At 39.0% G+C, this 26325-nt stretch overlaps 2 protein-coding genes across 3 annotated transcripts; both read right to left on the bottom strand.

Moving 5' to 3' along the window:
• Nucleotides 1–2625: 2625 nt before the first annotated feature.
• LOC121397093 lies at nt 2626–11014 on the bottom strand. Its single transcript, XM_041573098.1, has 8 exons — nt 10434–11014; nt 9616–9743; nt 8075–8126; nt 7562–7701; nt 7342–7407; nt 5772–5818; nt 4716–4864; nt 2626–3119 (listed from the first exon to the last, which is right to left on the bottom strand). The coding sequence occupies exons 3-8, from the start codon at nt 8103–8105 to the stop codon at nt 2782–2784; spliced, it is 771 nt and encodes a 256-aa protein (XP_041429032.1). The 5' UTR covers nt 8106–8126; nt 9616–9743; nt 10434–11014; the 3' UTR covers nt 2626–2781.
• An 11667-nt stretch (nt 11015–22681) lies between these two features.
• On the bottom strand, nt 22682–25263 carry wdr89.L (WD repeat domain 89 L homeolog). 2 transcript variants are annotated; one of them, NM_001092217.1, is given in 2 exon segments: nt 22682–24649; nt 25208–25263. In NM_001092217.1, a coding segment is annotated over 1 exon segment (1152 nt). In that variant the 5' UTR covers nt 24617–24649; nt 25208–25263; the 3' UTR covers nt 22682–23464.
• Between the last annotated feature and the right edge of the window lie 1062 nt (nt 25264–26325).

Raw genomic sequence — 26325 nt, 5'->3', positions numbered from 1 at the left:
GAATCAGTTGTTGTCTTATGAAGCGGTGTAGATGTGACCCATTAAATTAGTATGCACAAGGTACATTTTGGGGCATCTACAAATCACATACTAGTAGCTCAGTGCAATATTGCTTTCATCATTGCATACACAATTAGAATAATGTATTTGTCCTTATACAGAAATGCATACTATTGTGTCAAACAAATTTTTATTAATTTAATGCATGGAGGGTTTAAGACAATGTTAGATGTGCACAGCTTTCTCTTGTCTGCCCTAGTGTCAGTCTAGATGTTAGGTGTTTTCGTTTTTCATTCACCTCTGTAGGAAGGACAGACAATTGAGTTTTGATACCTCACACTGTAAATATAGTCTGCAATATCTCATAAGTTCTTTGTCTTGTTTTAGACGCAAAGGACTTGTTCAGTGTCACACAGTGCTGACCTTTTTAAAACAAGTGTCTGCTGGCACAAAAAGGACTTCAGACAGGGGACAAGCAGAAGTTTACTTCATAACAGTCAGGATCATGAAGGGATTGAGACCTTCCCTGGGTACTAGGGACATGCAGAGCTGTTTTAATAGCACCTATCCCATAATGGAGTGTGGATTGAGTGAAGGGCACGCAGAGCTGTGCTACTAGAACTGTATCCATAAGAGCGAGTGGAATAAGACACCCGGACGGTCATGGACAGGAAGAGCTGTCCACTAGGAAAAATATATGTAATATAAAACATAGGTGGTACGGACACCAGATGCGTTAAAAGAATGCACAGGAAGCGGTAAAGAGGGAAAGGAGAGCTGGTTAGTTCAGAGACGCGTGGTGTGAAAATGCCGAAACTGGTAAAAAAAAAACAAAACAAAAAAAACTACACAATCGTGTTGCTGGGCAACATGTCAAACCCTGGAGCAGACAGACTCACAAAAAGACAGCATGGAGTTAGTACAGTCAGCTAAAAAGCAAGAGAAACATAATAAGCTAACTACATGTAGAGTGTGCAGCCATTCCCCAAAAAAATCAAAACATAATTATTGCCCTCATTGCAACATACTCCAAAGGAAGCAACCATACCAGAGCCTCCTGTACTTTCACCACATACTACTCAGACACAGCCTTGACAGGAGTTGGCCTCATCACAAAACGACCCCCAGAGGCCTATAGATGAGAGCCCTATAACAATAGCCTGGTAGACTGATCCGATTGTCCAAACATCAGACAAGGTAATTTCTCCAATGGGTTATGAAAAGGAGGGCCCAAAGCGGAGTGAGATAATGTGAAACACAGGGCTACAACCACACTCACTCTTTACTCAGAATCTGAAAAGGGACTGGCTTCTACAGCAGGGGAAGATACAGATCAGGATACAGATAGTTCAGAACAACAGTACTTCCAAACAGACTCAGACAGACAGGAAGAGGAGGGAGGGGTACTTCAGTGGCAACCCCTGAGGTGTTTAAAAGGCTACTAAAGGGAGATGATGCAGAGAGATGAAGGACGAGACAGCTGCACTGTCAAGGGCAGCCAGACTTCTAGGATTTTGGAAAAAAACAAGCCTTTCAAATTTTGAACTCCATCACTCATGCGATTGACAGAGTGGTCACAACCGGAACACAGGATCGATTTGACACCGAAATTCTTTTGAAACGTATCTGGAACCCGAGGAACAACAAAAGAAGTGGGACTGGCTTAACCCGCAGAAGCAGACATTGGGTGCAAGAGTTAGCCCAATGTCCACCGACACAGCAACTACAAAACGAGGTAGCAAAGCTATACGCTGCCTTAACATTTCTAGCAGAGGCCGCAATGGAGGTCACCAAACTGCTAGCCTAAACCAAAGCAAATGTGGTGGCATCAGGAGCCGTGTCTAAGAAACTGGACAGGAGAAACCGCATCCAAACTAAAGCTGGCCACAGACGCAAAGATCCGATCGTATGAATCAATGTACAATCGGACTTTCCCATCTCCCGACCTGCCACTAACCATTCAGATCAAAGTCTTACCATTCCGACCAAAAAACAGTAGTTTAGAACAGATCAGCCGATGTTCTGCCCCTGACAGCAATCGTACGATAGACAAAGCTACTGAGTCTCCCACTGAAAATTGTATGATCGGCAATACATGCAGAGATATTACCCACAGCCGACAGAAATTTTCTAACCTGTCCGATCGACCAAACGACCGATCTCCGCCGGACGAAAAATGTCGGGACTCTCCACACACGTTAAGAAAAACGTACGAATCCTTGATTCATACAATGAGATCTTTGCGTCTATGGCCAGCTTTAGACTTCTCTTAATTTCACAGGAGAGTCCCTATTTGGAGCAGACTTGTGACAGTGGCACAATAAACATAAATCCAACCACAAATTAAAATTAACTACCGAAGACAGCTATTGGATGTCCATTAACATCTGTACTGACAGTAGGGTCGACTATATAAAAAGGAATTTTGTACTCACCAGAAAAAAACGTTTTTAGTAGGCACAAACTGTGAGTGCAGTAAGTCCCACCCAGGCTGATTTTTAGTCTGGGCACAGGGACATCTTTCTATCTTGAGCTTGACAACGGAAAGGATATGAGGAGGTAGAGACTTAACTATATATACAGCTTGAGGAAACCAGGAGGTACAAGAAAAAAATTAATTCTCTGTAGTGCCTCCAGAGATAAATGAAGACAAGACCACTAATGTCTGCACTTACAGTTTGGGACTACTAGAAAGGGAATTTGCGGTGAATACAAAATCCCTCTACATTAAAGAGAGCAATAATTGTAAGATAAATATTTGACAGGATTCAACACTATTGATTATATAGTAGGAATAGTTGAATAGCAGCCTTTAGATGTCAGAGACCAATCATATGAATGAAAGATAGTATGATAGACATTAATAGCTTGCACAAAAGTTTGGGGTGGACACAGTTGCAATCTATTTATAATGAAGTCAAAAGATGCAGAAAGTATTTGATAACAGTCAAAAGCTTGACAACGTGTCTTTGGCATAGTATATCCACGCTGGAGCAATAATTGGCAAGATAAATTTCTAAACTCTTCACTGGCTACAAGATGTTGTCCCACTACTGCTGCAAAGTTTTCAGCATAATTTCTCAGTGCTGGATCTAACAAACAAATATTGTTTTCTTTCCCTAAATAAAAAAAGAGAAAACAAATGTTATTGAACTAATTGCATTATAAACATTTAAATTATGTTATTGACAATAACCACATGGTGAACATAAACAAATTACACTAGAGAATGGAGATCTGAGGCTCCCTTACCTAAAACTATAGGACAAGTTGTGTAGGTCTGTATTGTTAAGGGGCAAATGTGTGAGGCACATAGGGGTCACCCCTACCAACCCTTACAGATAAGATGTCTCTGCTGCCACTTCATAAGTATTTTCTTTAATGTGGATGTGCATTACAAGATCGTGTTAAGTTTAATGTAATCTGCATGTGTTAAATCTAGTTTACATTAAATTAAACTTTAAAATGTAAACATCTCAAATATTAGTAATATGTATATGTTTTGCAAAGGGCTGTTAATAGAATACTAAACCTGACAGTTGAAAAATAATAGGAGTGCCATTTTTTTAATTAAAGGAGAAGGAAAGGTAAAATACAAATACAGTTATATATATTGCGCCTTGAGTGAAGAGCTACTTACGGAAATGCTGCTGCTATACGATTTCCCCTTTACAATATTTTTGACATCTCTTGGAATACAGCTAAAGTGCTTATAAAATAGAAGACATCCCTCTGCCAATCCAAATCTTCTATAAAGGCTTGCACATGCACAGAATCAATCATCCAAGCCCTGCGCATGTACAAACAGTTTCTGTATATCCCCCAGGTAAGCGTTCAGGAGCGTTGAAAGCATGACGCGAGTTGTCGCGGGGGAGGAATACATTTTGCGCATGCATACTTTCGGAACATAGGCACAGGATGTGACGCATACATCAAAATGACGGCCGCAAACTCAGCATCTGGGATTTACTTCTGTCAGTACAAGAAATCCACCTCGAATTGGGAAATTCAAGTATGGCGTTTCAGGAGGGGGGCATGCAACCAACAGTTTAGAATAGCTATTAAAAATTACCTTTCCTTCTCCTTTAAAAATAATTGTTGGATTTATAGTAGAGTAAACTGATAAGTTTCTTCTATTGAAAATATAAGGGCAGCTTTATTAAATTGTGAGATTATAACTCACTAAAATCAAACTCATTTACTTTGTATTTATTCCTAGGGGGGTTTTTTTTATCATATACGAATGAATAGAAAGTGAGTTTTTCTCTCTAATTTTAATCTCACACTTTGATAAATCAACTCCATAGTGTCAGTGCTCTGAACTAGTTCACTAAAATTCAACATGATTTTTAATACATGGGTGGTTAATTTTTAACACGAGAAGTTCAATGAGAGCCCTTATGAAAAGAATTTAATATTTCTTTCACTGGAGGTGCCTAACATTTGCATCCTATACTAAAACAAAACTTTATCCATGTTCTTTTGTGACATGTACTAAACTGTGAGCAATATGACAAACTTATATGAAACACGCCACTGTTGTTTTATTATAGTTTTTCATGAGTGAACTGTAGCCAAAAAAATTTATATAGAGTTCATAATAAAGTATACAAATGAAGAAATAAATGCATGTGATAGGACTATTTTAAAAAATTCAATATTACTATAACAGTTGTAAAAATATACATTTATTTTTTTATAAGTAAGTCACTAACCGTTGGGTGGAGCAAAGTAAAGCACATCTGGTTTTGCACAAAAATTTTGAGATCCTCTCTGCTTTCTAATTAGGTGTCCATTCCATTCACACTGTTCAAATTTAAATTCTTGATCAATGAGAGGAAGAAAACAGAACTGGAGACAATGTCTGTATCGATAAAAAAAAAAAAACAATATTTTGTAAGTCAAGGAAGTACAGTGTAGTTTCTCACATACAGTTCTTTTTTTATACTTGAAAATATGCTTGACATTTACAATGTACATTGGGCATCTTTTACAGGGGACACACATGCAAGAGCAATTTGGTATAATTGGTACATACAGTACAAGAGTACTGCTTTTCTTTCCCCAAACTACAACACTGTGCTCTGCTCTGAGCACACAATTAAAAATTATGCACACCATCCAGCAATTAGGAAAATGAATTGCAATGGAGGGGAGAAAGTGAAGACACCTGTGTGCCTACGCAAACCCCTTTAACCTTGCCAGGCCAACAGTCCATTATGTTATATAAGAACAGTTAATAGGTATGAAATCGAATGACTTTAATGGGTTTGTTTTATAAAATAAAAATTCAGAACATTTAAAATAATGAAGATGGGTTTTTCTCATAGGGTCTATTGAAATGTAGAATATAGTCTTCGAAAGTTGAACCCAGGCACCGAAAGGTTAACAAAAACTTCTGGGAGTAAAGGACAGGAATAGTAGAAAAAAAAATTGTCAGCCCTGCCAGGGGACCAGGCTACACCACCTTGGGGGCCTGGAACTACCAAGAATGTACAAAAGCACCTTTATATAACAGGAACTATAAACAGGGTAACACTGAAAAAACTGTGGTCTGTACACCTTTGTTGCATTCCCCAAGTTCAGGGGATTGGTTCCCCCACCTGCAAAAGCTGCATGTGCTCTTCTGCATACACAAACAGCTTCTGGCTGTCCGCTTGGACACAAATACGCATGTGCGTTTCTGCGTCTGCACGCATTAGAAGGGGGTGACACAGGAGCCTGGCTGACTTGGCACAGCACTGGTTAACTAGAAATTAAAAAAGACTTACATATTAACTGGATTGGACAAATCGAGTATCTCTGCTGCCACCATTGTCTACAGGAAAAAAAAAATTAGACATAGAATTAAAAAAATATGGAATAAAATAAGTATATATATATACAGGAAAGAAATGATTGTAAAGTACACTACAATACATGAAATAATCCTGTTACTCTTAAGAACCCCCCTAACAATCTGAAGGAAGATACCAAACATTTTAGATTCTAAATGATTTTTAATTAAAAAAATGTGGAATACAAATTGGCTTAAAAATAATTAATACAACAGTAACAAAAAATATTAATTCTGTGAATACATCATCTAGAACACAAATGCAAACAGTATACATATATTGCTGTGTATTGAATATATATATTATAATATATATATATATATGGACTTTAATAATTTAAATTTTTTTTTGTGTAGAGACTCAGTACAATATATAGATATCTTATTGTAATGTCGCTCAAAAACAACGGACCGCTCAAAGTTCACCCCCCCATTGCTGTTCCTGTCGGGTGCTCTGTCCGCAGCGTCCCCACTGCTGAAATCCGTGTAGCACTAAAAAGATGGACAGCATTCCGAACAAAAGAATACAGATTTATTACGTACTCCTGCAAGGATCCAACGCCCTATGCGCTTCGGGAATCACTCCCTTAATCATAGGCATCTTATTGTAATGCTAAGCATAAAAATGATGATTTTAGGAAATCCACAGGGAAAAAATGAAAGCTCTACATGCTCCACAAGGACCAGGGCACACAGACTGTTGGCTTAAATGCTATTTTTAATGCAGCCAAGAGAAGAGGATCCACTCCGTGCTCCAAATCTGTTGATATATTAAAAGTCAAAAATATACTTGTATGCAGGAACGTGTCGCAGAATGGAGGTTAGCACAGAAAATGCTATTGTGTTTTAGGCCAGCACCTGCTCCAGTGCACTGTGTTTGCTTGTATGCAATCAGAAGCCATACATTTTGGCGAGGTGAGCCAATGTTCCATCTTCCCTCAGCTTAAGTCATATATACATACTATTTATAACTTTATTCTCTGCATGCACCCTAACTGTAAATAGTACTGCCTCATTAGGAATATAAAATCAGAAATATGTTAAATATGTAAAAACATATAAAATATGTTAGAATTAAATGACATTTTTCTACAATTTTCTTACGTGCCATTCATTATTTAAAATCTCCACCATGGACTGAAAAATATGTCAGTGCGGTGTCAGGTCAGACCTGTATTATCTAGTTAAAATCCTAGTGCACCATCAGGGACACTGCTCCAATGAGGCAAGTTGAAAAACGCTACTCAGGCATCAGCGACAAATAGGCTACCGGGGCGGAAAAAAGTTTATCCTGGTACCTTCAGGAGCCAAATTCCATTTTTAAAACTGAAAATTCAGCTTTACTAGTGTGAGAGCACAATTAAGCTCTCTGTACAAGTGCTGCAGCCTCCCCCCAGACCCCACACAGGATAGTTAAGTGGGTGATGTGTGGCGGCACTACAGAAACGGCCCTGTGTACCCTATCTAGTTTACACTGTGAAATTATGTTACAATAAAAGCAGTACCTCAAAATTTTGTTGCCACATAGATATCCACGACTTCTTAAGATGGCCAAAAAAACATTCTGCGCGCTACAAATAAATATATTGAAATTAAAATATATTGCCATTACATTGTGTAACAGTGCATTTTTAACACTGATGACATAAAATGGTCATAAGACTTGTATTTGCAGATTACATACGTACAGCGTTAATGTGATGTATGTCAACATTGATTGCTTACCTGATTGTGAACAGATTTTCCAAAGCGAAAACTCTTGGAACCAGATGATGAGTCATTATGATAGTACCGAAAAGATGTCTGAAATATAGCAACCAGGACATTCTCAATCCCACGATCCGATTTTACTAGTCTTGGACAACCTAAAAAAATATCAAAATAAACATAATTAAGACGAAGCATTACATAGCTGTTTACATGTTTATTATCCTTACATGACTATGATTAAAAATAATACAAGTATATTTTGATTTTAACTTTACATTTTTAAATCTGTATATTATAAATAATAGGGCCATACTTTTTAATCTGGATCATCCATTAAATTGGCCATTAATACTTTTATTCAAACATTAGTTACACTGCACGTGTAAAAGTTATAATAAATTAGGGGTGGCTTAAAATATTTGTAATAAATTATTTTGATTTTGAATATACTTTAGGACATCCAGAATGGAAGAGAGAGATACATATGAGAATGAATTTCTTTACAAATTTGGTTAATAACATGCTTACCCATCAATACATAAGTGAATCCAAATTCCATAGAACTTTAATTTATCATTTCCAAAAATAAAAATATTTAATTATTCTTCTGTTTCTGTACAATAAACTAAAGATGTATAAATATTTTACAAATTTTTGTAAAAAAAATATATTGAAATAAAGGTTTGTTAAAGGGATACTGTCATGGGAAAAAAAATTTTTTTCAAAATGAATCAGTTAATAGTGCTGCTCCAGCAGACTTCTGCACTGAAATCCATTTCTCAAAAGAGCAAACAGATTTTTTTATATTCAATTTTGAAATCTGACATAGGGCTAGACATATTGTCAATTTCCCAGCTGCCCCAAGTCATGTGACTTGTGCTCTGATAAACTTCAATCACTCTTTACTGCTGTACTGCAAGTTGGAGTGATATCACCCCCCTCCCTTTCCCCCCCAGCAAACAAACAAAAGAACAATGGGAAGGTAACCAGATAACAGCTCCCTAACACAAGATAACAGCTGCCTGGTAGATCTAAGAACAGCATTCAATAGTAAAAACCCATGTCTCACTGAGACACATTCAGTTACATTGAGAAGGAAAAACAGCAGCCTGCCAGAAAGCATTTCTCTCCTAACGTGCAGGCACAAGTCACATGACCAGGGGCAGCTGGGAAATTGACAAAATGTCTAGCCCCATGTCAGATTTCAAAATTAAATATAAAAAAATCTGTTTGCTCTTTTGAGAAATGGATTGCAGTGCAGAATTATGCTGGAGCAGCACTATTAAATGGTTAATTTTGAAAAAAAAATTTTCCCCATGACAGTATCCCTTTAAGGAGTGTTATTTTGTTTTTTTTAATAAAAAGACATTATGGGGGTTATTTATTAAAAACAGAAAATGTCTCACTAGTTTCTTAAAACCACTGTGCAAACTCGTATGCACAATATCAATAAATATAATCAATAAGTTAATCACTAAGGTTAAGAGTAAAAAAAATCTGATTTGTGTGATTTTTCTGTAATATTGACTGAAAACAAGGATATCTTCAAATTTTACGAAACCCAGTGCGATCATATCTTGCAAGTGTAAAAGGGAAATCTGCCATTGACTTCTGCATTTTTGAGATGGAGTACTTTTTTTATACAGGCTATGACAGTAAAAAAAAATTTCAAGATTATTAAGAAAAAAATTATTCCAATTTACAAATCCGACCCAAAATGTAACTTTTGTAGAGAACCAACTAAAAATTCGACTTCAATACTTCGCCAAATTAAACCTGCCGACGTGCTAGGTTAGCCTTGCCCTATGGGGACCTTATAGAGCACTTTACTAAGCTTTTGGAAATCAAGAAAAATCGTTTGATCGATGGATGAAATTGTTTGAACGATTTTACTTCGACCGCAAATTGCCAAATTTGATGTAAAAAAAACTTCGACTTCGATATTCAAAGTCAAAGTATTCAAATTCGATGGTAGAATTTTCAGAGCTTTTTCTACTTTGAAATTCGACCCTTGATAAATCTGCCCCTTAATGTACACAGTGAAACGTGAAAAATGTCTTACACTTTACCATCAATATGCCAGACATCGTTTGGGCCTCTGCAGCTATAAACAATTCGAGGGATACGACACTGTCCTGGACGCCGAAATTGTAGTCCATATGGGTCGAGCACTCTCATTACCTGATTTACATCATTCCTATTGGTTTAATTAAAACTGTAAATTAATGACACTTCAATAAAAAAAATTCTCTTGCTTTCTCTGAATTTCTATCACAGCTAACTTTAATATTTACTAGTTAAATATATCCAAGAAAGAAATTCATTTGTTATAAATATAATTTTCGATCTCACAAACATGGATGTGCAAAGAAATTTATATCTATTTTTCCCAAACATGAATAAAAAAATTAAAACATTTTATAGTACAGGTATAGGATCCCTTATCCGGAAACCCGATATCCACAAAGCTCGGATTTACGGAAAGTCTTCCATAGACTCCATTTTATCCAAATAATCCAAATTTTTAAAAATGATTTCGTTTTTCTCTGTAATAATAAAACCGTAGCTTGTACTTGATCCCAACTAAGATATAATTAATCCGTATTGGAAGCAAAACCAGCCTATTGGGTTTATTTAATGTTTAAATTAATTTCTAGTAGACATAAGGCACGAAGACCCAAATTATGGAAAGATCCTTTATCCGAAAACCCCAGGTCCCGAGCATTCTGGATAACAGGTCCCATACCTGTATATAAAAAAATCAGAAACTCATTCATATTTGAAGGACTTTTCATTAAAACAAAAGGAATTGATGAAGACAATATCTTAGCAGAACATGATTACAAATGTGAAAGATAGAAGTAACTATAATTTCAGAAAAACTAACCTGTAGCATGGTCGAATGCCTTTGAGATCTCTGATTTTCCTATGCATTGCTTTTACACCAATCATGGGGGAGCAAATTTGAATTTCATTCTAAGAAGACAATAAGATGTATTGTTATGTGGGATACTCAATAGAAATGTTTGGTCAAAAATATAGATTTTCTTATGCTTATCCGTAAGAAAAATGGGATTTATTATACTCGCTGTAAAATCCATTTCTCTCGTCGACAGGGGGACACAGGAGAAAGATGAGGTAATCAAAAGTAGGCATGCCGAGGGTGCTTATACCACCTAGCATTATCATTTCCTCTTTAGTTTGTACCCAAGACCAAGTGGCCCTAGGCAGAATAACGGAAGAATAAAACAAAGGAACCTTTCTGCAGGAACAACAGGGTAAACCTTTAAACATGTTAGCATTGAATTACTGCACCACTGAGAGGAGCATTTTTCTGCCAAAAGCCGCATCTGAGGAAGCGTCTGGGTTGATTTTGTGAAGGTGTGTTTGCATGACCATGTCTCCGCTCTGCAGATCTGCTCTGGGGAGGCAAAGTTGAACCAGGTCCAGGAAGCTCCCAGTGCTCTAGTGAAGTGCACCCGTACCTGTATTGGAGAGGGCTTCACTTAGGCCACAGAAACTGCAGATGGCATCTCAGATCCATTGGGTTTTAGAAGCAGCCCTGCCTGCGTGAGGGCCTGAAGGTATGACAAATAACATGTCGGATTGTCAAATGGACAAAGCTTCGGAGATACATTTTGAATGCTCAACCTACATCCAATTTGTGGAGTCTCCTCTCCTTGTGGTACCTCGGATCTGGCCACAAGGAAGGAATTTTGATGTACTGGTTAATGTGGAAGGCAGAGACCACCTAAGTAGGAAAAATGGTACAGTGCGTAATACAGCCTTGTCATAGTGAAACACCAGGAAGGGTGGGGCACAGGAAAGGGTCCATAATTCAGACAGGAGCATCTGTATTTTATTAGTCAATTGCTTCTGCTTCTCATTCAGCTGGGTTACTCGATGGCTCGGTGTATTGAATTCCATTCCCAGAAAAGTAAACTTGTGGCTGGGGTTAAGAGTGGATTTGCGCCAATTGATTGTAGAGAGTCAAATTTGTGGCTTGTCTCAGGTCAATGTGAGCTTGCCCTGTTGTCCTTGACTTTATCAGGAGATCGTCACGGTAAGGAGTAACTGACACTCCGTTGATTCAGAGGGTAGCTACTGTGACTGCCACCAGCTTAATGAAGATGCACGGTGCAGAGGAAAGGCCAAAAGGTAAAACCACAGACTGAAAGTGTTGATTGGAGAAGGCAAATCTGAGGTATTGGTGGTGACGTGGCCGTATCGGAAAATGTAGATACGAGTCGTCCAGGGACATCAGGAGCTGTCCTGGTTACATTCTTCTAATGGACGATCGAAGCGTTTCCATCTTGAATCGGACTGATCTGATGAACTTTTTTTATTCCCTTCAGGTCCAGTATGGGTCATAAAGTTCCTTCTTCTGGACTATAAAGAGATTGGAGTAGAAACCTTAGAAACTCTCCTGGGGAGGAACCGGAACGATCACTCCCTCTCTTTGTAGTCCTGCACGCAATCCCGGAAGGCTTGAGCCTTTAATGGGTTGGACGGGTACCCTTGACATGACAAATTTCCGGGAAGGGATGACAGGAATTGCAGGTGGTATTACTTTTTGAAGACTTCCTGCGCCCAGGTGTCTGAAGAATGGAGAAGCCATATCTCCCAGAATCGCAAAAGCCTCCCCTCTACTGGCTCCTGCAACTCCGCAGGGGGTGCCCCATCCGGCTGTGGTCAACTTGTCTGATGCGGCTTTGCCTTGAGGTTTGCTGGATCTCCATCCTGACCTGCCCTTGTCAGGAGGCCAAATCAAGATCTACAGGGAGGGCTGGCCAGTTGGCATGTTCTTGTGCTGGAGCTACGAAAAAAATCTCCCTCTTCTCGCCGAGTTAGAAGGCTGACTTTGCTCAGTACTGTGGTCTGGGAGATTATTTTCTCGAGTTCCTCGCAAAATGGCTTAAGACCCTCGAATAGCAGAGAAGTAAGGGACGTCAGTTTTTCATGCAAGAGCATCCTCTGGACTGCTACTGCTAGGAATGATGTTCTAGCTAGAACTTGGGCAGTCTCAAGAGTAGATTAGGATATGTAGGAACTGGCCTCTGATGTTCCATCTTAAGGAGTTCAGCCCTGCTAGTCCCTTCTTGTAGGCCTTTAATGAAGGATTCAGAACATGTTTCCAGGGCTCTGCTAACTTAAGCCGCAACCAGGACCGGTCAGAGGCTGCATCCTGATGACAAAAAAATCTACTTTCCAGGCGCTGGTCTCTAGGGTCCTTGAAGGCCACTGCATCTGTGAATGACAAGGTGGTTGATTTAGACACCATAGGCACCGGTGCATCCACAGCTGGAGCAACATTCCATTTGTCTACCACTTCCTTGAGGAATGGGTAGGGACCCCACTCTGTGTTGTCTTCTTTACCTGCAGTGACCTGGGAGGAAGCCCCTAAAAATATTGCCATTAGGGCCCTGGTTGCTAGTGGCTGTGGGGAAGACCCTCCTTCTGCCAGAGAGCATGAGCTGCAGAGGAGATCACTTTGTCCCAATGACAATTTAACATGGCATCTGGTGAAGGCAAAATAAGTGACTTGCATGGGAGCTGTGGCTGGGACTCTTCCCCTCTCCCTTGAAGGTGCCCCTATCCTCCTATCTTCCACCATGTTACGCAGGGAACTTGGTCCAGGTAGTTGTAGGTAGTGGGATGCTGCTGTCTAAAGGAAGAAGCTTCCCACAGAGCCTGGAGCGTGTCTGCAGGCATTGTCACCACTTGGTTGCTGCTGGCATGTGCCTGGAGAGCAGCTTAGAGAGTGCAGTGCATACAAGAGAGTCCTGTGGATGCGCTCATATAGGCGAGCTGAACAAAAAAGCAGTGAAGCGTCACCAGCCAAAGTTGCTGTACACCGGAGTGGAGTCACGACTACCTCTTACGGAACGCATATTAGGACATCTTCAGGGCAAATCCATCTCCTGTATGTGATCTCCTATACTAGAGGAATGCAACGTCTCCTGCTTTTTCACTCACCCCTCCTCAAAGCAGACATCACTCCTCCCTTCTCAGCTGTCAGGACCTGCTCCTCGCTCCTCCCTCCTCAGACATTCAACTTGGTTCCTCACTCCTCAGCCATCAGTCCTGGTTCCTCCCTCCTCAGCCATCAGTCCTGGGTCCTAGCTTCTCCCTCCTCAGCTGTAGCTAGAATTTGATTGCTGCAATTAAAAAAAAAAAAACGTAAAAAAGCCTATTGGCTAAAAGAGATGGAAAAAACAAGTAACTGTAATCGGGGTGCAGGGCTGAATATGCACACCCCGAGAAGTGAGGAGCAAGAGCAGATGACTGAGGAAGGAGAAGCTAGAACCCAGGAGGGAAGAGTGAGGAGCGACAATGGATGGCTGACTAGGGAGGTGTGGAGCGAGGTGTGACATCAGCCACGGGGGATTGGGGAGTAAAGAAGCATGCAATGTCGCATTCCTCTTGCTTAGGACAGCGCATGCAGGATAATGATTTCCACGGATGATGTCCTAAAATGCATTCTGTACGCAGCTGGGGTCTGCCCTGTGCCTGTGATGGGTTTGACAGTTGCTCTAGGACCCTGTCCAAAGTCTCTGGAATGCAAGCTAGGTTTTGTAACCCCGCCAGGGATAGAGATAATGCCCGCACTAGATCACTGTCTGTTTCCATCTGTGATACTGACTTTGAACGAGTGGGTGCGGGAATGGGGGAGCAATTATGGGTCTGCAGGCCGGAAGCATAGGGTCAGCCAAGACAGTGGAAAATTTGGTTGTGAAAACTGCACAGGCAAGGTAAAGACACCCGGGTATATGGGCAGGTGCAGAGGATTTGACTAGAACTGCCTTCTCCGCTGTGTCAGTCATGGCCAATCTCCCTTAGAGAGATCTGCGTGATGGATAGGCAGGGGGTAGATGTGGGTCCCCGCTGTATCAGTGCTGATGACGTGTGGTGCCTCAGGCATGTCTGTAAAGACTTCAATAGAGTGCACGACGACACAAGGAATACGATTTTAAAATTCGGCGTAAATGACGGTCACTTTAAACAGATGTAGAAAAAATTTCAATAAATTAATTATCTAGATTTGACTAAAAACAACAAAATGGTGTGTGTGAATATATATATATATATATATATATATATATATACATACACACACACACACACATACATACACATTTATTACTAACGATATTGTGTAGCTGTAAACTTTGTCTAGTATCCAAATGATTTCTTTCTGTGTGTGTCCATTGCAAAATAGGCCTCTTATGATCTCTTCTCCTACAAATAAAAATAAGTGTTGATAAGTAAAAGGTACGGACAATTAAACAAATACAAACAAATATAAACACCAAGGGGCCGATTCACTAACTTCGAGTCAAGGATTCGAAGTAAAAAAACTTCGAATTTCGAAGTGTTTTTTGGGCTACTTCGACCATCGAGTGGGCTACTACGACCTTCGACTACGACTTCGAATCGAACTATTCGAACTAAAAATCGTTCGACCATTCGATAGTCGAAGTACTGTCTCTTTAAGAAGAAACTTCGACCCCCTAGTTCGCCATCTAAAAGCTACCGAACTCAATGTTAGCCTATGGGGAAGGTCCCCATAGGCTTTCCTAAGTTTTTTTGATCGAAGGATATTCCTTCGATCGTTGGATTAAAATCCTTCGCTTCGAAGGATTTAATCGTTCAATCGAAGGAATAATCGTTCGATCGCACTATTTGCGCTAAAATCCTTCGACTTCGATATTCGAAGTATTTTAATTCGCAGTCGAATATCGAGGGTTAATTAACCCTCGATATTCGACCCTTTGTGAAAAATTAATTATAGGAAAATGTTAATACAGAACAAAGATTGTTGAACAATTTGTTCAATAAAAATATGTAAGATTGTTTAATATAAATAAACCTTTAAAGATTAATGTAAATTGACACTAACCAAGGACAAAATAAATGATAGATAACAAAATGCAATAAATGAACAAAGCTTTATATTTTACTAAAACAATTGTTCATGATACAGTTAATTACACTCTCTACACATATCTTTATGAACACAGCATGCATAGCACTTAATTTATATATAGAAGTGAATATACTAAATAAAAAATGTAAATTAGAACTGCACCTTATTTAACATATTAGAGAAAAAAGGAGACCTAATGGAGTCCTCTGCCAATGATCATATATCGTTTAGACAATGTTACCTAACTTGCATAAGTTAACCCTTTCCCTGCCAGCCATTCTGTCCTAGCTGAAAACCTCTACTGGCAAGTTTTTAGACATTTTGTACTCTTTCACTTTAAGGGCCTTTCCTGGTTTTAGTTTACCCAGGAAAATAATATATTTTTTTTTTTCAGGACAACCTGAGCTTTGAAAATATGTAAGAATTTTGGCGTTATTCTACTTCTGTAAAAAAAAAAAACAAAAAAAAAAATAGGCTTCTAAGTGTCTAATAAAATTAAAAAAAACAAAAAACAAAACATGTTTACAAAGAAAAATCGCATATGTCAGCAACATCATTTATTTTATGTACAAGCCGATTTGGAAAGGTCTATGTCTCCTGAACGCGGCGATACCAAATATATATAGTTTTATGGAGATTTCTCACTGGTATAGATCCCCAACTGTGTGTTATGTGCCGTAAGACCCCCAAACTATAAAAAGACCCCCCGATATAATTTTGCTAAAGGTTGTTCCCCTTTGTGTTAACTTTTAGTATGATGTAAAGAGTGATATTCTGAGACAATTTGCAATTGGTTTTAATGTTTTATTATTTGTGGGTTTTGAGTTATTTAGCTTTTTATTCAGCAGCTTACCAGTTTGCTAGGGTCCGAATTCCCCTAGCAACCATGCATTGATTTAAATAAGAGACTGGAATATGAATAGGAGAGGCCTGAATAGAAAGATGAGTAATAAAAAGTAGCAATAACAATACATTTGTAGCCTTACAGAGCATTTGTTTTTTAGATGGGGTCAGTGAACCCCCATTTGAAAGGTGGAAAGAGTCAGAAGAAGAAGGCAAATAACCCAAAAACTAAATAATGAAGACCAATTGAAAAGTTTCTTAGAATCGGACATTCAATAACCTGCTGAAAGTTTAGGAATAAAATTGCAATAAAAGCACAAAAATAGCATAAATCAATGAAATAAAATAATTAATACGACATCGTAATTAGTGGCCAATATCGATTATCTAATCGTCACGCTGTCAAAATAAGTTTTTAGGCAAAACAAACAAAAGATAAGAGTACAATGAGTAAGTAAAAAAACAAAAACACACCTGTTTGTGAGTTTTTGTGTACATGTTTGTGCACTTCTAAAAGTTGTCCGAGTGTGCAAATACGTGTACAAAAGGGACCAAGTGTGTTAAAATCAAAAAAATACAAATCTTTGCTAAAATTGTGTGTGTATAAATGTACTTTACTGTACTGGAATCGATGGAGATATTGCGCCGCAGGAAGTGAGTGGGGGCGGATGTGCGTCGTGGAGGAGGTACGAAAGTAGCAGCAGCGCCATACATGAGAATTACAGGAAGTCTCCCGTAGACTCAATTTTAATCAAATAATTCACATTTTTAAAAATGATTACCCCCTAGAGTGCATTATATTTTAGTGGAACAGTTGCAGGTTATCTCTGTTCCATGTTCTGACACTATAGCATCTGCAGACATCGAAAAGGTGCTTTACATAATTTACATAATTACAGTACTTTAATATTGGTACCAGACCATGATCTGTTTATTGAAGGTCAAAATGCTTAGTTTGTGCTAATTAGCAGCCTCAGAAAATACCTGTTGAGCCTGTAATTTTGGAAAGGTGTAATCATACACCCAAGATCTGTCCCTGTGCTAGAGTCCTGCGCGGGTCAATCTTTTGGGACCCGCAACCTGCAATCCGCAACCCGGACCCGCATTCTTACACGCTTTGAACCGCTACCCGACCCTACCCACCAGTACCTTATCCGCAACCCAGACCTGCAAACCCGTGTCTTTACCCGCACTCGGAACTTCTACCCGCAACCCGCAGGGTACCGCAGGTTTTTGTGGGTAACCTGCGGGTACCCGACCCGCTGCAGGACTCTACCCTGTGCCTCTAATTTTCACCCCCAATCAGGCCTAACTGGCAATCTGTAGATTCTGGCAAATACCAGAAAGGCTGCTGCCAAATGGTGTGGATTCTCATCCTGCATATAAATGTAGGCCAGGCATTAGTCGATCCACTGACTTCTGCTCCCTCTTGTTTTTGCACTTAGAGGCACTGTGTTGGCCTTGATGCAGACATGCCAAGAGCATAGTTTTGCCTTTATGTGCAGACACAGGAGGAAGCAGAGGTCAGCAGCTGGGCTAATTCTAACCTTTGTGTACACTCAAGCCAATAATTAACCTCGTCTGGCAAGAGCCTAAGATGCCATAGACATTCACTTTTTATTGGGCCTTTGTATACTGAAATGCCAGGACCTATTTTTAATCTCACTCCTGACCTGCCCTCAGTCACCATCAGTTTCTTAATGCCACTCCCTCTGTCTACCCTTATCTTTCAAGTACAGCATTTGTATTTCTCCTTTGACAAGAGGTCTAAAAAAAAAAATACACTGCTGGTTTAGGAATGACATTTTATATTTGCAGTGTAAACAGTGTAATTTAGAAATAAAAATCACGAAAGAATCCCTTTAATGTTTTCAAACTCATGTCATGGTAATAAAACCTATGGTTTATGGAAGGCGCTCTGCACATGTACAGTATAGTATAGTCCTATCTTGCTTTTCTGTCCCTTGTATTATCTATAGCTCGTTGAGCTCCAATCACTAATGGCATCGAACTATACAAACACAATATTAATATCTACATACAGGGGCGTAACTACAGATAAAGCAGACCCTGTAGCTGCAGGAGGGCCCAGGAGCCCAATGAGGCCCTAATTAATATACGATTTCAATAAATATTGGTAAAATAGGTTTTATAGGGCCTGAAAAATGATTTACTGTGGGGGCCCAGTGATATCTAGTTATGCCTCTGTCTACATAGCAATATGATAGACCCTTAATAAAATTATAATAAAATCTAAAGGTGGGGTTTCCAAATAGTATATAGTAACTCACCATATCAAGGAAGAGCCCAGGTGCACCACCCTGAGCCCTTAGCACGGGGAGCGGACCAACCAAACATTCTTTGGAATAGGCACTCAATAAAGGCAATTTTCCACCAGGCAGTTCAATCAAAGTGAAATGTTTTTTTGTGTCCACAGCCTTACGCGTTTTGTGTTACAAACACTTAGTCATAGGCACATGACTACTGTAAGTGTTTGTAACTTGAAACGGATAAGGCTGTGGACACAATAAACCATTTCACTTTGATTTAACTGCCTGGTGGAAGATTGCCTTTATTTATTCCTTAATAAAATTAACAATACAATTGTATTTAGCCCTGGACAAAAATGCCCCATAACAGAGCCACTATAAAGCAGTGGATGAGTCAGATTTGATCTCTTAGGACCCATCTAGAAGGTGGTGGCATATTGGGCAGAAAGCAACAAGGTGTAGGCACAGAGAGAGCTAGCATTCTTGTAGTAGTTGCTGCAGCAGAAGTTAGTATTTCATGTATACATAATATATTGCTGTGCAACCCAAAGTAAGCATTCTCAAAAAAGACGCTCAAGCCAGCCTTATGTTATAAAAAGAGGCACACGTAAAATGAGATGTTGTCAGTATTGATTTCTACCAAGAATAGCTGAAAGGGACCATGAGTGAGATTAAATTTCAAATAACAGTACATGCTAATAGCTGTTCCTTTTTACATTTCAAACGTTCAACCTCCACAAACATATATGCTGCATATTTTGCAATGTTATTTATTTATTGGAACTAGCTGTTCATTTTGCCAAAAAGCAATGGTCTCTCACCTATTATTCCTAATTTAGTGAAATAGTTTAATATTTCTGTTAGTGCACAACATTGTTAGCAAAATAAAATGAACTCAGTACAGGTATGGGAAACACATTAATCTACAGTAACTTGTACATGTATGATGAGAGCACACACACCACCCTTGATTCTTCATAAAGTATTGCATAAAAATACAGTACTTCCCTCTACTATAAGAGGGATTTTACCCAACTGTTTACATAGAATGGGATTCTCCATCCTGTACTCTCAAGAGGAGGGGACTCTCCAGGAAGAATTTGTTTATTCTTAATTTCACTGATTATTTTTTAGGGGGAGGGGTTATGCTATTGTTTTCTGGTCTCCGGAGGTTAAAATGGAAACAGCAGTTTTCAAATATAACCATAGAAAAAAATGTTTTGTCAGGCAACCACCTATTTGTGAAAGGATGTGCAAGATATAACTATACATGAATGATGCTGCTATGGTGCACTTACTACCATCTCTGAGCTTGTGGAAAATAAAGAGTGAGGGTCCCATTGGGCAGCTGGACTTCTGAAACTACTTTAGAAAAAACTACTTTTTAGAAAAAAAGTGTAATCTTCTTTACTTTTGAAAAAGTGTCAATCCTAGGGCCCATCCTTAAGACCAATTAGGGGGAAGAGTTGGGGTAGATATACTAAAAGTAACTGCCCCAGTCATTTAATCTGTTTGGCACCCGAAATGCTCAGCCCTAAGTAAATGACGCAACTCACATGATTTCTTTGAAAATGCACGCACAACACCGCCTTTATTTATGGATCGAGCACAACTGATGCACAGCTGCAATAGAAAAACATGATGCTTTGCATCTAAAATTGCACTTTGCACTATTTACTTTAAATTAAATTTCCTGCAAATATTTGTGCCAGGGCTTGTTCTCAGAAAGTCTTCGTGGGGTGATTTTGGGCACTTTGCTGCTGCGTTTTAAGTAGCCCATTAAGACCAGTGTTACACAGTTCAATTGTTGGTGCTATAAGCATTGCTTTTTCTAACAGACCAAGGTTACACCAAAGAACTGCATACATGGATTACAGTGACTATTACCAGTAAACAGTTGTGCCAGCTTGTCAGAAAAAACAGTGGTAAGTGTTACCAGGCCAATTATCCCCTGACCAATGTGTACAGAGGCACCCACAGCCAATTACAATTTTATGAAGGACAGTTTAAGGGGCTTTGACTGTTTTTTGTGCTAAAAAACAAGAAGCTCGGTCTGCCATTACTCTAAGTATTACTTATATAAATATATTAAGAGTCTACTATCCATTGAACAACATATCTAAAAGGCCAATAACACCAAAAGGGCCCTAAAAGATGTTTGTGTGTGTGTATATATATGTATATGTATATATATATATATATATATATATATATATATATATATATATATATATATCTATATAACCAAAGGAATGGTGCACTACGTAGACAAAATTAATACCTGGGTGCCAGCATGGGAAATAAGCAGTGAAAAAGGATTGCGGCACTCACAGGGTTTTAGTGAAAAAACAAAAATGTTTTATTATTAAGCCTCAATGTTTCGATCCCCCACAGGGATCTTCATCAGGAGCAAAAAAAAAAAAAAAAAATTTTTTGTTTGTTTTTGCTCCTGACGAAGATCCCTGTGGGGGATCGAAACGTTGAGGCTTAATAATAAAACATTTTTTGTTTTTTCACTAAAACCCTGTGAGTGCCGCAATCCTTTTTCACTATATATATATATAGATATATATATATATACTGCACTCAACACTCAACTTTATAAAAAGTCTCTTGTTTTTCTAAAAACAAGAGACTTTTTCTTATTTTTCAATAAATCTTGATTTTTTTCACAAGTATTCCCGTTGAGTGCCGTACTATGTCACTTTATTTACCAGCACAAGTTGCTAAAGTAGAAGGGTGTGCTCCTCCATGTCTTTTATAAATGTGGCACCATTTTTAGAAAACAAGAGACTTTTTATAAAAATACCTGTATTGCTTCTGTCAGTTTAATTTATCACAAAAAAACAGGCTGATTTCTGCCCTCCTGCCTCTTCAGATTGGCTTTTTGCAATCAAACTTAGGTGGATTTTGGCTCAATATGCAGTTCTTCACCAAAACCTGCTCAGTCTGTTTGCGCCAAGCGGATTCAATGAGAAAGAGAGAGAAGGCTACTGCCCGCTGGCTGATTTCTGCCCCTGTGTGGCACTAGCCTAACACAACAAAACTCTTGGCAAACAAACTCCAAGGCATCTATGTCATAGCAAGATTATTCTATGTACAGGAAAATATTTAATATTAAATTAAAAATTACATTTTTTTGTTATACTATGAAATTAAGAGAAACATTCCACTATATTAGCATAAAAGCAACAAACATTGATACATAATATAATTTTAATACAAAGCCAGGTTTAGTGCAGTTTCTGTTTAAGCCCTTAGATGTAAGAGAGGATTTTTCTCTCACATGACTAAGTCCACATATGAATAAATGCATTGACAGTGCTTATCTTTTGTTCAATCTCTGTTATGTTTTTTTGGATCTGCTGGCAGACTGCTGGTAAGTGAAATCTTATGGACCATAAATAGCGTGAAGGAGGACACAAATTCAATGCATTTCATTTGGCCACACACATATTTATGCATCAAACACTTATGCTCTTGTCAACATGTGACAAACCACTTACAAAAGGGTACAGTCTTTACCAACAAAAGGGATTGAGGTTGAGTAAAGAGCAGGCACTGTAAAAGTATACTGTACACGTGTCTATAGGCTGTCAAATGGGGTATTCTAACCACTGCTGCCATCAGACAGAGAACAGTGTCAGTCTTACCATCCCTTTCCATCACTCACCACTTACCAAAGATACTTCTGTTGACAGATCTTGTAAGCTTACTCTATGGCCATATGGTATATTTAAAAATCAAATGTTTCAATTGCAAGAATAGGCATTGCTTTAGCAACAAAACTGTATTAATGGACCAGTAACGCCAAAACGTTTAATCTTGTATATTGAGAAATAGCTGCTGGACTCCAGACTGGATATCATGGTTCTTACAGCCTTATCCATTTTGGTTGGTACATTACTAATTTGAGTAATCAACTGGGATATTTCTAAGGGCAAAGAACAGGGTTACCTACAATACACAGATAACTAAGGACAAGGATCTAAAACATGCACATGTATTGTTAAAGATTGCCTTGTACTCAAGTCCCACAACAGATGTGTCTTTGAGTAATTCAACATTTATGTACAAGAAAACTCAGACAATAACTCATTGTTGTAACCTTTTAATACATTATCATGTTCAGGTATGCCTGTATCTTTAAAACTCCAATAATAATAATTGTTAAAAAAAAATTGAGTGTCGAACTACAGCTGTTGTTAAACTGGAGAAATAAAAGTGGGATTTTTTTATTGACCCTAAAGATTTAAATCAGAAATGTTATAGGGGCAGTTCACATTATTTTCTAAAAAGCTTTAATATAAATAGTTTCATTTCTGCCCCACATATTTTTCCCAGTGGCAGCTCTCTTTGGTCATAGGACATTCTATACTGTTACAACTGATACATTTCATTACTTTGTGTGATGCTCCTCTGTTACAGACTTTAGTAAAGCTCAAGGTGCATGCTCACTAGGTGCTGAATGTGCTTCTGAAAAATGTATCAATGAATGTATCAAATTCCTAGTTTGGTGAGTAAGCAGCAAAGCTTACTGAGCTGCTACTGAGCAACAAAGGATGGATAAAAATGACTCCAATTCATTTGAAAATGGATATATTGTGGGGGGAAAGTAATTTGCAGTGAACAATTTGAAAACAATACATTTTAAGGTGACGTGCCCCTGTAAATATTAAAATCATTTCTGAAATCAGAAAGACAATTATACAATTACAATACGATGAAACTTGTCGAAGCAGTGAACAATAATTGTATTTTAAATTGGCAAACTATTATTTGTAACAACAGATTTTATTACTTTATGTTAAAAACCACAAGCCAATATTTTTAAATTACAAAAATGTAAATGAAATTGTGAAACAATTCCAGGCATTTTTACTTAGTCCTGTAAGACTTCTTATTGTGCACTCGTACTCGCTGCTGCACAGACGATGCGATTTTCATGGATTCTTTTTTTAGGGGTGATGTACCCGAACTTCCTTGTTTCCAGAATAGCAAATGTGCATCTTCTCCACCAGTCAAGAGAGAGTCATCTTCAAAATTCCAATAAAAAGATCGTACGGTGGACGAATGCCCTCCATGTGAGGTTTTTACGTGCTTGACACCATCATTGTCACATTTTAACAGGTTAACACTGCCACTGTGAGATCCTCCAAGAAGAAATAATGTATTTTCCTTTTTATGATAGATTCCACCAATCATATAATCAATATTATGTGTGGCAAATTCCTCTCTCATATCTTGAATTTTGGACAATGTAATTGGTTTGTCGGTATCTATCTGAGCAAGATCCCACCAATAAAAACCTTCGTCGTGTGTGAGGCAATAAATCTGGTCAGAATCTCGTCCTGCCCATCCCAGGAAACTCACCGAAGAGTCGGAGTTGCATGTAGCATCTAATGCATCATCTTCATTATCTTTGCTGATATCAAATATATTGACAAGGCCATCGGTGGATCCAGATGCTACCATGCTTGGATTTGTGGGATGAAAGCACACTTTAGTGATGTCGTCAAAATGAGACTCTGCATAAACTCCAAGAGGATCTTGGAGTGCAGACTTGTTTCCAGAATTATATCTGGCATCCCAAAAAACGAGGAAGGAATCCTCTTCAACTTTTTCTGTCCCAGCACAAACGACAAAATCATTGCAACTTATATCAAAGCTGATGAAGGCATTGGACGGGTAGCCAGTAAATATTTGCATGGCATCTGTTCCAGACACCCGTGTATCCCAGCTTTTTACTGTACCATCACTACATGCTGAAGACAATAGATGACTATTTGAGTGAGAGAATTTTACCTCACTTAGCACCGCAGGATGCCCATTATATTCTCGGATAAAATCCATAGTTCCTTTATCATATAACTGAACTGATTTATTTGAGCATAAAATCGCAATCTTCTCATCATTCTGTCCCTCTGTAGGTTTTGACACGTCAATGCCAACAACATAAGTCACCTTATCTTTTACGGCGCATCGCCTGGCCAGGTGAAGATGAGAAAGCTTTTCTTCTAAAACTTCCATGGTTCTATTCACTCAGCAGATCAGTTTTTCGATCTACAGAAAAAAAAAAAAGATAAAATTAAAGGTTACCTATTTAAATCTTTAAACAAGGCACATAGACCCATATTGTGTCTCAAAAGAACATTTTTAAGGGGCGTGTTTACTAACATTGGAGATAGATATCTGGAGATGTTGCCCACGGCAGCCAATCAGATCTTTGCTTTTGTTTTCTAACTGATAGGCTGTTTAAATCTAATTACTGATTGGTTGCCATGGCCAACATCTCCAGATATTTATCTTCAATGTTAGTAAACATGTTATTATAGCTAAATATGAAAAGACTCTTATTTGGGTTAATTCATCACAGTTAAAGGAGAACTAAATTTAAAGAAATGCTGCCAGGGCCGCTATCAGTGGGGACAGTCCCAGATCCAGTGGGTTTTGAGTCTAAAGCGAGGCAGACTGCACGTACTCGGATTACCGGCCCACCTGCTGTCAGTGAGCTGCAGACTTCAGGAAGGCGACTATTAGGGTACCCGCATGTTCTCCCCCCTGCACAGCTTTTATGCCCGATTGCGCTAACACTGCCCGCAGACCCGGATCGCTACTTACATCACAAGCAAAACTGTTAAACCACATGCTCCATGATAGAAAATTCCAATGCCGGAAGTCTCATCGCGCGAGACTAGCGTCACGATTACACGTAGGCGCAGTGACGTAACACGTAGCCGCCTTGTGGGCGTGACGAGCCTGCGTAACTTGGTGTTCCATTTACACTGTGCCCTCTGCTACCTCAGTTCCCCATTTCATTAGAAGTCATTTACAATTTCAGTTTATAGTTACACCTGTGTGGCAAGAAATTAATAAAAATCTTTTTTTCCCTTGTTGCCAGTAGTAACTGCTGCAATATGAACCTCTTCTCACAATTTGATCAAATAGAAAAGCGTTTTTTTGTGCAGACTAAGGCCAAGTGAAATTGTCAGCATTTTAGTTTGTGGTATATTTATGCCACGTTTATTGACCATTGTCAGTTACAGTAATGATCTCAGATCTGAGTTTGAAGACATTAACTTGATACAATCCTTTATGCTTATGTAATATAATCACAAGCAGGCCCAGATTTGTGGAAAGACCCGGGCCTAGGGCGGCAGGATTTTAGGGGGCGGCATGCTGCCCAGCCACACCCACATTGATTCAGAAACACCCGGGATGCACAGGAGATAAAATCGTTTTTAACATTTCCCGTGCTCCAATCCCCATTGCTGCAGTCCCGATGATGAAAATTTGCGGGAATATAAGGGAGGGGATGGGGGAGATGAATGTGAGTGGGCCTAGGGGCGCCCACTGTGTAAATCCGGCCCTGATCACAAGCAACTTTTATTGTCAGTGACACACAGACAGGACTGGACTGGGATTCAAAATAGGCCCTGGCATTCCTAGTATACAGAGGCCCCACCAGCCCACATAATAGTCACTTTCTGTGGCACCTTACAGCAGCCCCTCTGGCATTTGCCTGAACCCACAGATTGCTAGTCGGGCCTGTACACAGATCAATACTTTGGATGCAGGGCCGCCCTGGCCATGAGGCAAGGTGAGAATCTTGCCTCGGCTATTCTAGGGCAGCAAGTGCAGTCAGAGATGGAAGCAGTGGAAAGAGCTGGCTGCACTTCAGGTGCAGCACCGATTCTGGGGCTGCTGCCGCCTGAGGCAGCAGCCCAGATGCTTCCCCC

This window comes from Xenopus laevis, chromosome 8L (assembly GCF_017654675.1).
Source record: "Xenopus laevis strain J_2021 chromosome 8L, Xenopus_laevis_v10.1, whole genome shotgun sequence".
In the NCBI taxonomy this organism is placed as follows: Eukaryota; Metazoa; Chordata; class Amphibia; order Anura; family Pipidae; genus Xenopus; species Xenopus laevis.
Note: the sequence above shows the minus strand (reverse complement) of the source record. Positions and strands in the feature narration are given on the sequence as shown.

What these genes read in the sequence shown, in the direction of transcription:
- wdr89.L (XM_018228890.2), bottom strand. Translation starts at nt 24,616, where the DNA reads ATGGAAGTTTTAGAAGAAAAGCTTTCTCATCTTCACCTGGCCAGGCGA.
- LOC121397093 (XM_041573098.1), bottom strand. Translation starts at nt 8,105, where the DNA reads ATGGAATTTGGATTCACTTATGTATTGATGG. An exon ending in ATTCACTTATGTATTGATGG is followed by an intron (nt 7,702 to 8,074) that starts GTAAGCATGTTA and finishes ATATTTTTTTAG; the next exon opens with GTTGTCCAAGACTAGTAAAA. An exon ending in GAAAATCTGTTCACAATCAG is followed by an intron (nt 7,408 to 7,561) that starts GTAAGCAATCAA and finishes ATTTATTTGTAG; the next exon opens with CGCGCAGAATGTTTTTTTGG.